The sequence below is a fragment of the Cicer arietinum genome, chromosome 4 (genome assembly GCF_000331145.2).
Source record: "Cicer arietinum cultivar CDC Frontier isolate Library 1 chromosome 4, Cicar.CDCFrontier_v2.0, whole genome shotgun sequence".
NCBI lineage: Eukaryota > Viridiplantae > Streptophyta > Magnoliopsida > Fabales > Fabaceae > Cicer > Cicer arietinum.
This window is the reverse complement of record NC_021163.2, coordinates 59,386,414-59,396,846: the sequence shown is the minus strand read 5'-3', so window position 1 is coordinate 59,396,846 and position 10,433 is coordinate 59,386,414. Positions and strand designations below refer to the sequence as shown.

Sequence of the window (10,433 nt, the reverse complement as noted above, 5' to 3'; positions counted from 1 at the left end):
GTCAAAATTTAAACATCAGGTATATCTTGTCCGTTTTCAAAAAACTCAGTAGAAAATTATTTTTGAAATTTCAACAATGTCAAGACATTCACATAGTCGTTCAACATCAATGAAACATCCGAATAATTTTTTCATAGATTAGTTTGCATGTTAGACACTTACAAATATTTTACAAACCACATACAATAAGAACGGTAAACAAACAACTTAATAAACAACAAAAGATATAATTAGACAGTAAGCCCTAATTCTTGTTATAAATAAATTACGGATCTTACATTACTACCCTACAAAAAAAAGTTTCGTCATCGAAAATTAAAGTAAGAGTAATAACCCACACTAGGTTTGCACTCAAACTCAACATACATGATCAACTTCTTTCACTAGGCCTACTCGAAGAAAGTGTTGACTACCCCTTTTCATAGGGTGCTTAGTAACTCTACACACTACCATAGCTGATAAGACTCGTCCGTTCCTTTCAACATGATTTTGTTTACTATCAACAAGAGATTGGGGATAATTAGTTCCTCAATTTGTCAATAGGTAGCCAACGACCATGATGATGGCTTATACCATCTTAACCTAACTGTAATAATGCTCCCTACGACTTGCACTTAAGGTTATCCTGAGGCTCAAACGGTCTAACAAACTCCTCAAGGTCCACTAAGTTTCCCTTATTTTCCTATTACTTTAATCATATCAACGAAGTACAGTCATCCAAAACTATGTCATATAGCCTCATATACGTCCACTTGGTACGAAACATCCATTAGATACCAAACTGAAACACTAAGTATGACACCAACACATTGAGCAAACAATCATTACCGTCAAGAAGTCCCTAATTTCTCCATTGCCCACAAATCCTCGATTTTCTTTAGTCGAACAACTATGTCAAACCACAGTGTACACATCAAAATGTTGTTCTAATTAAAAATGTGTCTAGTGTCGAACACTTGACATAACACCAATCCATGTGATTATCATTAATTACTTCCACTTTTTGAATATATTATGTTACACACATTTATGTGTTTAATGTTGAGGTTATGTGTCGTTAGGTGTATGTGTCCGTGCTTAATATCACATGTTATTATTCTTCTATTTATTTCATTATTACTTTTATAATATTAGTCTTGTATGATATGGAGTCTACTATCTAGTTGTTTTGATAGTTAGGTGATGGTTAACATGTACCCAAACATTATTTGTCACCGTAAGAAACGAATGTGAATCTTGAATTCAATACTAAATAAATTCAATGGTTAAGATTATGAATATGTCACCTATTGGTCAAGTAAATCTATATTTTTACTTCGTTCCGAAAATATAATTTTAATTAGACTCAAGTATATATGACAAATTACAATAATTATAATTAAAATAGATTTTAGATACATGAATTAAAATAAATATCTATTAAGTTTTATTTTATAGTAAATAATTATTTCAATCAAAAAATATAAAAATAATTTATATAATAGTTATGTATTCTTTTATCGAAATTAATATTTTTAGATATTCTTATATTTATATGTACATATATTTTTTTCCTAGGTTCTTAGCTGTTCTTATTACATTCAAAACTAAAAAATGCCACCTATTCCTACTCCTGTCAAAAATCATTAGTGAACCTTAATCTATCATGATAACAATAACCACTTTTAATAAATATTTAATTATTTTTTTTTTCAAGAATTAAAATTTGATGTTTAATATTAAATAAGAGATCATATTAAACTAAAACAAGCAACAAAGACAAAGACAAAATAATAGTCTAGAAGTAGTATCACACAGGTGTTCCAGTCCAGAGGTAGTTCCAACCCAAAAATTTATAAATAGATTTGAAAAGAGAATATATTGATAAATAATTTATATAAAAAAAAAAGATATTTGAAAAAAAAACTAAAATTTTACAAATATCAAAAGTTGAATAAAATTTTACCGTTAAAATGAGTGTCTTAGCATCCTCTGATTGGATAACTTTACTAATGGATGATGCAACCTAAGGATGCTAAGGCAGATTTTTTTTTAATGTGCCGAAAAATATAAAAATGAATTTGAATTGTGTTTTGCTATTTTTTAAGTATATTTTGTCAATAGGTAGCCAACAGTTTTTTTTTTATTAAAACATTCAATTCACTATTATAAATTAGGATTAATAAAAATACAATAAAATTATAAAAATTTAAAATAAAATAAACATATTCGTCTGTCTCTAATAATCACGAGTTTGCGAGCCATCCACGGTAGAACTTATTTTTGAAATATCATTTATTTTTCTTTTTTTAAATACCATTTAAGATTTAATAATAAAAAATGTGTTAGAAAATGTAATAAACAAAATTGAATGTGGTGTATTAATAAACACATGTGAACAGTAAAATCAGAATCAGGCACCAATCAATAATATTATTATTTGTTCAATATTGATATACCAGATACTACTGCTCTAGGTTTTTTTGTCATTTTCTTTTCGCACCACCCAACAAACTTTGGGCATTCATTGTTCCCTTCACAAATACATATTTCGGTCTTCAATTTGTTAGCTCTATCAAACAAAATATCAGATATATTCTTTTACCGTCTATCGATAATTTTTAGATACGGTAATTTTCGTTGTTTAAATTAGGGTTTATGATATTTTTTCTTATTTTCTGTTTGGGTTTTTATTTACAATAATATCGGGTTTTTCGACCCGCAAATATCAAATATAGGGTTTTTCGACCCGCAAATATCAAATATAGGGTTTTTCGAAGTTCTCTCTTTTCTCCTTTTTTGCAACTCTGTTGAGCTAGTATTCTAAAACCTTTTTCCAGTATTCACTCTCCCACTGAGTTTCTGCGTATTCATTCTCAGAGTTTATAGTATTCTATAACCCCACTGAACCCGTTTCCCTGTAGACCTTGAAACAGGGTTGTTTATTTTTGAGTTTGAGGCGGCACAATGGGGAATAAAGACGACACGGGTTACAAGACACTGAAGGGAAGCAAAAACTTCAGACAAAGATTGCTTCTCGCGACTCTTACCTCCACTCCCATTATCATTGAAGACATACGTACCGATGAGACTTGGCCTGGTCTTCGCAACTACGAGATTTCACTTCTCCGATTATTCGAATCTGTTTGTGATGACTTCAAGGTCAAAATCAACGAAACTGGTAATTGCTTTTTATTTATTTATTTAGTTTTTTTAGTTGTGGTTGAAATGAAATTAAAATTCTGTCGCGTTTTGGTAGGTACCAAATTGAAGTACAAACCAGGAACTATTATGGGTGGTAGACAACATCATCCACATGATTGTCATGTTTCTAGATCCATTGGTTATTATCTTGAGCCGCTCATTGTCTTGTGTTTGTTTGCCAAGGAACCCCTCACCGTTAGGCTCAAAGGTTCTTCACTTTTGTTTCCTTTTCTTTTTATCATTATTTTTTGCTGTTATTGTCTATGATTCTGAATATTAAAGGTGTGTCTTGTGTCCAACACTGACACTGACACCAACTTTACCTTCAATCGCTTTCCATTTTCTAAATATATCATGTAACACACGTTTGTGTGTTTAATGTTGGTGTTATGTGTCGTTAGGTGTGTGTGTCAGTGCTTCATATCACATGTTAGGGACTTGTATGTTTGAGACTCTGTTATCTAGTTGTATCGATAGTTATACTACTCTTTTTTGATTAAATTTCTTGTTCCACCAAAAGTATATAGAAGCTTCCAAACTAGAACATAAGGGCCATTTATTAAATATGGTATCCTTATGAATGATGTTGATTGAACTTTGAAACTGTTGAATAAATTGTTATCAGGAATTACAAATGATTCTAAAGATCCATCAGTTGATACCATCAAGTCTGCTGCATTTCCCATATTAAAGCGCTTTGGAGTCGACTCTGAAGCCTTGGGTCTTAAAATAGAGAGCCGTGGACTACCTCCTAATGGTGGTGGCGAAATTGTTTTGTCGCTTCCTGTTGTTCAAACTCTAACGGTAGGTTTCTCAACTTTTTTTTATGCTTCATTTCAATTTATTTTTGGTATCTTATATATTGTTCCTAGCAGGCTGTTAATTGGATCGATGAGGGTTTTGTTAAGAAGATTAGAGGAGTTACGTTTTCAACCAAAGTATCTTCTCAGTTTGAAAATAGCATGATTAGAGCTGCACGTGGAATCATCAATCCACTAGTTTCCGATGTGCACATTTTTACTGATCACCGATCAGGTCCACCGGCTGGAAAGTAAATTCCTTTCCTTTGGTAGATATTTTGGAATATTTCACTTAAATATTTGAATGTATATTTGGTAGAAATTAAAAAAATCATATTGCATAAAGCCATAATTCCTTTTTATTTAATTGGTCATTTGTTGGCACAGCTCTCCTGGATATGGAATTTCGCTAGTTGCAGAGACTACTTCTGGTTGCTACATCTCTGTCGATACTGCTGCTTCTCATGCCAGGGATGAAGATTCTGCTGGCCTTGCAGATGATGTGAAAAAGGATCTGATGCCTCCGGAAGATATTGGTGAGGGGATGGCTAAAGTTTTACTAGGAGAGATAGCTCAATCTGGAGTGGTTGACTCAACATATCAGGTTAGCAAGTTAATAATTTCAGCCCACTTTAATCTTTCTTTACCTAATGATAGATACTGGTATCGAACTAGTAGAAATATGGAGGGAAATTCTCTGTACTTTTAGTAGAGAAGGTCGTGATTAACAGTGCCTATAACAGTAAGGATTGGGCTGTTACAATAGATGCCGGTGCTAGACAATGAAAGTATAAAATAATGGATTATAGATAATTAGACTCCTTACAATGAGAGAAGAAGGCATTGCATAATGATAGATAGGAAGAAACGGAAAAGTTCCGCCGAAATACACCCCCCTCTAGGAACTAGGAAGCGTCCCAAAATAACTCAGACAAATTTGAACTCGCATAATAATCCTAGACTTTTCACCATTGTCCCAAAATGCAGTACAAAAACACCACAATCGAACCCTTATAGACACTGATTTAAACAATTACAAGACTCTTGTCTTGTCATTCCCGGACAAATGTTGGAGTTGGTAGGCACAAATGCTATTCCTTGTTGCTGTACTGCAATTTTATTTTGTCTCTTCTCTGTTTGAAGGGTTGTGCACATGATGGAATTTGTTTCTATTTTCCACAATGGAGATATCTAATCTTTTATTTTTTAAACATTTCTGGTTTCTACAGGGTTTGCTATTTCTTCTTTGTGCTCTATGTCCTCAAGATGTTTCTAAGGTTCGCGTTGGAAAACTTTCTCGACATGGGATTGAAACTCTTAGGAGCATAAAGGATTTTCTTGATCTGAAGTTTGTTATCAAACCAGATCCGGATACACAGTCAGTTATACTAAAATGTATTGGGTGTGGCATGAAGAACCTTTCTCGAAAGGTCTCGTAAAGATGGTGTAGTCTAGAATTAAGTTTGTACGCCAATTTTGTCATTGATATATATTTTGTGCATTATTTCAACATTTTGATTGATTTATTTGAGTTTATTTACTAGCAAAAACACTTGCAAAACTATTTAGGAGAAGATATAGAAACAACTTATTTGGGAGAAGTTATAGAAACAACTTATGGCATGTTTATAAGCTGTTTTAAATTTGTTTAGTTAAACTCTTTGTAGTTTATGAAAACAACTTATATGTTATATGAAAATAATTTGACTTTATTTTATCTTTTATTGTAGAAATAATGTATCAATAAGCACTTATAAGATGAAGCGGTTTATTAAACTATTTATCCAAATAGATAAGTCAACCTATCAATCTGTTTTGTGCAATTTATATTGCAACTAATGTTTATCACCAATTACAGGTGATGTCAAGGGGAGCAATTATAATAAACCCTTAATGCTTCTTTTGTTCTATTTATTTTCTATGCATTTGACAGTTTCCTTGGATGGGTTTTCCAATTGGAAGCTGTAAAAGTTGAATGCATGGTGCTTTTTTAATATAAGAGCAAATTAAATTGGCTACATTTTTTAATAACTCATTAATATCATTTAGACTTTGATTCCATTGTCTAGCCTCTGTCGTTAAATTGAAGTTCTGCATAATCTTTAATTACTTGTTGAATTGAAGCCTTTAATTGAATAACAAACTGTTGCAAGGGAAACAAATTCTTAATTAATCACAACAAAAACACAATGTTGATGGGAAGATGAACAAGTTCTTTTTAAATCTCTCAGCCGTTGTTCTCAAGAATTATTTAAATATTTTGATCAAATAAAAAAGATAGAGTTTAATATATATATATAGTTTTATACAGGTGTCTAATTAAATTTTATGAATATCTCAATAGATGTGTAACTATAAACTGAGCTAATTGATGCAAATTAATCTCAAATCTTTCATTATATCACACGAGTTTTGGATAAAAATAAATAAAATTCCACATTTTAAAATATAAATCGGTTCATTCATTTTAAATGGAGGAGCTGTTATTTCTTTCCTTCGTCACTAAAAACAAAAGTGAGAGGGCATCAGTATCTTTGGGCTAAGCTTATGTTTTTTGAGAAGAAAAAGTATTAACTATCATTTTTAGGTCATATACCGGAAATTAATAGTGAAAGACAAGAAAACAAAAGAATATATAGGGATGGTGCCAAGTTGACAGCAATATTCTCTATTAGATAAGGTTCAAATTTTAATATCTATACTTAATTCTATCTCACTACAACAAAAATATCTAAATTTAGATAAGGTTCACAATTTAATATCTATACTTAATTCTATCAAACTACAACAAAAGTACCTTTAGAGACAAGCCCTGAGATTGGAGTAGTCACCACTCACCATTGTGATATAGAAATAATTGAGGAAAAGATAGGTTATTTGATGACAAAAGAATAGATAGATTATTTGATAAAAAAAAATGTTATTTGATAACAAAGAATAGATAGAATAGTAGAATTATCCCTAAAAACGAATACATATTCAATTTAATTTGGTCATTTATTTTGTTAAAATTCTAAAATAGTAATTAATTTCTTTCAACGTCAATCAGTCAAAATTTTTTACTAACAATATTAAAAACTAATGAGGTGGCACGTTAACTCCAACAAATTTTAAGGATTTTTTGATATTTTTTATTTTTTTTAATGATGTCAATGTTCTCGACGTTAGATACCAAATTGACATATTAAAAAAATCACATAATCAAACTGTCATCTTCTTGCTCTATTTTCGCATTTGTCTCGATCATCAAGGTCAAAGTCTTCTTCTCTAGTTTTATTTCTTGTTGATGTATTCTTCCACCTTTGTTCCTTTTTTAAAAAAAGAACTATATTTGCGAAAAACTATATAAATAGGACGGATGGTGACTCTCAATTTACTTAATCTATGAAGGAAAAAACTATATTAATCATTTAAGACGTAATAAATCATGTATTGAGTAAAATTATTCAATTCCTTTTTGTTGACTAGCTATATAACTAAGTTAAAATATGTCAATTTAATTTCTAATATTGTTGAGAACACGTGGTAACTTTCGAAAATAAAAATATAAAAAACATGTCTAAGATTTGCTTATGTTAGGGCGTGCCACTTCATCGGTTTGTAAAACTTTTAGTGAAATTTTTTGATGGAGGGACTAACTTGATTAACATTAAAAAAAGTTAAACACTATTTTAGAATTTTGACGAAGTGAGGGATTAGATTGATACAACTTATCAAAGTCAGGAATCAAATTAGCTATTTACTCGGCTAAAAACGTTGCAAGCGTTATTATAACTCAAGTGACTAGTACAATAATATGTGATTATCTTTTTAAACGCTTTGGTTGGAGTCACTCGACATTCATGGAAGTCTTAAATAAATTTTAAAACATTAATTTAATTAAAAATATAGACTTTTTTAATGAAAACAATAAATAAATTTAATTGTAATTTTATTTTTTTTTATTTTCATTAACTAATTAATTTGGTCTCCTTATTCTTAAAACTCAATAGTTGTTGTATTTTTCTCGTATTTTTTAAATTAAAAAATAATGATGTGACATTTAAAATGACATAATATATTACGATAATATTGAATATTTAATAGTCATAAAATTACAATAAACTTTAAAAAATTCAATTTTAACATATAAAATTATTTATTTTTATAATTTAATTAATAATATTTAAATAATTAATAAATATAAACAGTTTTATATCATTATACGAAAAACTATATAATTTAAAATAATGTAGCTAAACCAATTTTTAAAAGTAATTTAAGAAATGAGCGAAACGGGAAAGCAAAAATAGAAGTGTTACCACAACCATCTCTTCCTTAAAAGCACACAATTGCCAACTATAGATAATTCATTATCATATTAACTGAATTGTTAATAAATATCACAAATAATTTGGAAGGCTACTTTAGATGCCAAAAGTATGAGGCATAAAGCTTTAATTCACTTGTTTTGATCTTGGGACGACTCTGTACAAATAAGATGTATAAAAATGAAAATAAATAAATAAAAGGCCGAGTTCTTATTGGAATGATAGATTAATATTGTTTTGTTTTAATGGTATATTTTAGTAATTCAGATTTATTTGAGAGAGAAGTAAAGTTTGTCTAAAATTTGTTTCAGTCAAATTTTAAACTAGAGTTTTTTCAGATATTTTGTCTTTAGTTATGACTCATTAACCACTTAACCTAAACCACAATCTTAATTTTAATTTTTTACTACATGGTTTTAACAGTTATTTAATATTAAAAAGTAAATTATAAAACAAAACACCGTAAGTTTTTGTCAGAAAAAAATAATGATAAAATAATTGATCACAGTCTCATGAAATTATGAATCTCACAAAAATATTTAGAAAAACAAATCAAATCATATTAGTTAAATATATATCAATCATATTTTTTTTTTAATATAGTAGGAAATTCCCGTTTGAAAAATAAAGAAAGTATTCAATAGGGGTTTAATGTTGATTTTTTTTTATAAATATAAAAATTATCTTTTTGAAAAAATAAACTTCATACGTTTGTATTTTTTTTAACTAAACGAAATAAATATATAATTATATAACTGATTAAAACTCATTCATAAAAAACAACACAAATTTTACAAAATCTACGATAAAATTAATATCAAAGGTGGCCTCTAGTACCATATATTGGAACCAAGTTGATTTTACATTTAGAATTTTGATGTTAACAAAAGTATTTTATGAGAACAATATATTTGATTTTAAAGAGTAAGAAAGAAGATTCGTGTATTTGAAGAAAATCTAAAATAAGATTTGATGTAAATTTATAATTGAAGAAAATCTAAAATAAGATTTGATTCAAATTTATAATTGAAGAAAATCTAAAATAAGATTTTATTCAAATTTATAATTGATGAAAATCTAAAATAAGATTTGATTCATATTTATAATCTTTGACCAACTTGAAAAGAAGATATAGTCAAGATTTGAAGAAGATTCTCATTGTTCAAGTGTATGTTGATGATATTATTTTTGAATCAACAAATAAAAGAATGTGTGAGGATTTTTCAAATCTCATGCAAAGTGAATTTGAAATGAGCATGATAGGAGAATTGAGATATTTTCTTGGTTTACAAATGAAACCACATAAAAATGGAATTTTCATATGTCAAGAAAAATATATCAAAGATCTTTAAAAAAAATACAAAATGGCTGAAGCCAAGATTATGACTACTCTCATACATCCATCATCCTCCTTAGATAAAGATGAAAATGGACAATCAATCTCTAAAAAAGAATATAGGAGTATGATTGGCTCATTACTTTATTTAACTGCAAGTAGACATGACATTATTTTTGCAGTAGGATTATGTGCTAGGTTTCAATCTTCACCAAAAGAATCTCACTTAATTGTTGTGAAAAGAATTTTTCACTATCTTGTTGGTACTACTGATCTTGGCCTTTGGTATAGCAAAGGTTCTCAGCTTATTGTGATACCGATTATGCCAGTGATAAGATCGAAAGAAAAAGCACACGTGGTGCATGTCAGTTCCTAGGAGAAGCTTTGATAAGTTGGTTATGTAGAAAGCAAAACACAATTGCCCTATCCACCACTGAAGCTGAATATGTCTCAACAACAAATTGTTGCTCTCAAGTCTTATGGATCAAAAATCAACTTGAAGATTTTTCAGTAAGATTCTCATATTCTCATATATTGTGATAATACTAATGTCATTAATTTATCTAATAATCCTATTCAGCATTCAATATCCAAACATATTGAAATAAAATATCATTTCATTAGGGATCTTATGAACAAAAAGGAAATTGAATTAATCTTTGTTGATACAAAGAATCAGTTAGCTGACATTTTTACAAAGCCTCTTATTGAAGAAAACTTCAATTCGATCAAAGAACGCCTAAAAATTATCAAAAATCCTGCTCAAGATCGTTAAAATTGAAACCAGAACATTCTGGTCATAAC

At 29.1% G+C, this 10,433-nt stretch overlaps 1 protein-coding gene across 1 annotated transcript; it reads left to right on the top strand.

Moving 5' to 3' along the window:
- The first annotated feature begins 2,740 nt into the window (after positions 1–2,740).
- LOC101494166 (probable RNA 3'-terminal phosphate cyclase-like protein) lies at positions 2,741–5,700 on the top strand. Its single transcript, XM_004498547.4, has 6 exons — positions 2,741–3,160; positions 3,239–3,391; positions 3,809–3,987; positions 4,059–4,234; positions 4,371–4,587; positions 5,213–5,700. The coding sequence occupies exons 1-6, from the start codon at positions 2,947–2,949 to the stop codon at positions 5,420–5,422; spliced, it is 1,149 nt and encodes a 382-aa protein (XP_004498604.1). The 5' UTR covers positions 2,741–2,946; the 3' UTR covers positions 5,423–5,700.
- Positions 5,701–10,433: the final 4,733 nt, after the last annotated feature.

Coding starts and splice junctions, on each gene's coding strand:
- LOC101494166 (XM_004498547.4), top strand. CDS start 2,947: ATGGGGAATAAAGACGACACGGGTTACAAGACACTGAAGGGAAGCAAA. Junction 3,161..3,238: donor GGTCAAAATCAACGAAACTG/GTAATTGCTTTT, acceptor GCGTTTTGGTAG/GTACCAAATTGAAGTACAAA. Junction 4,235..4,370: donor TCAGGTCCACCGGCTGGAAA/GTAAATTCCTTT, acceptor TTGTTGGCACAG/CTCTCCTGGATATGGAATTT.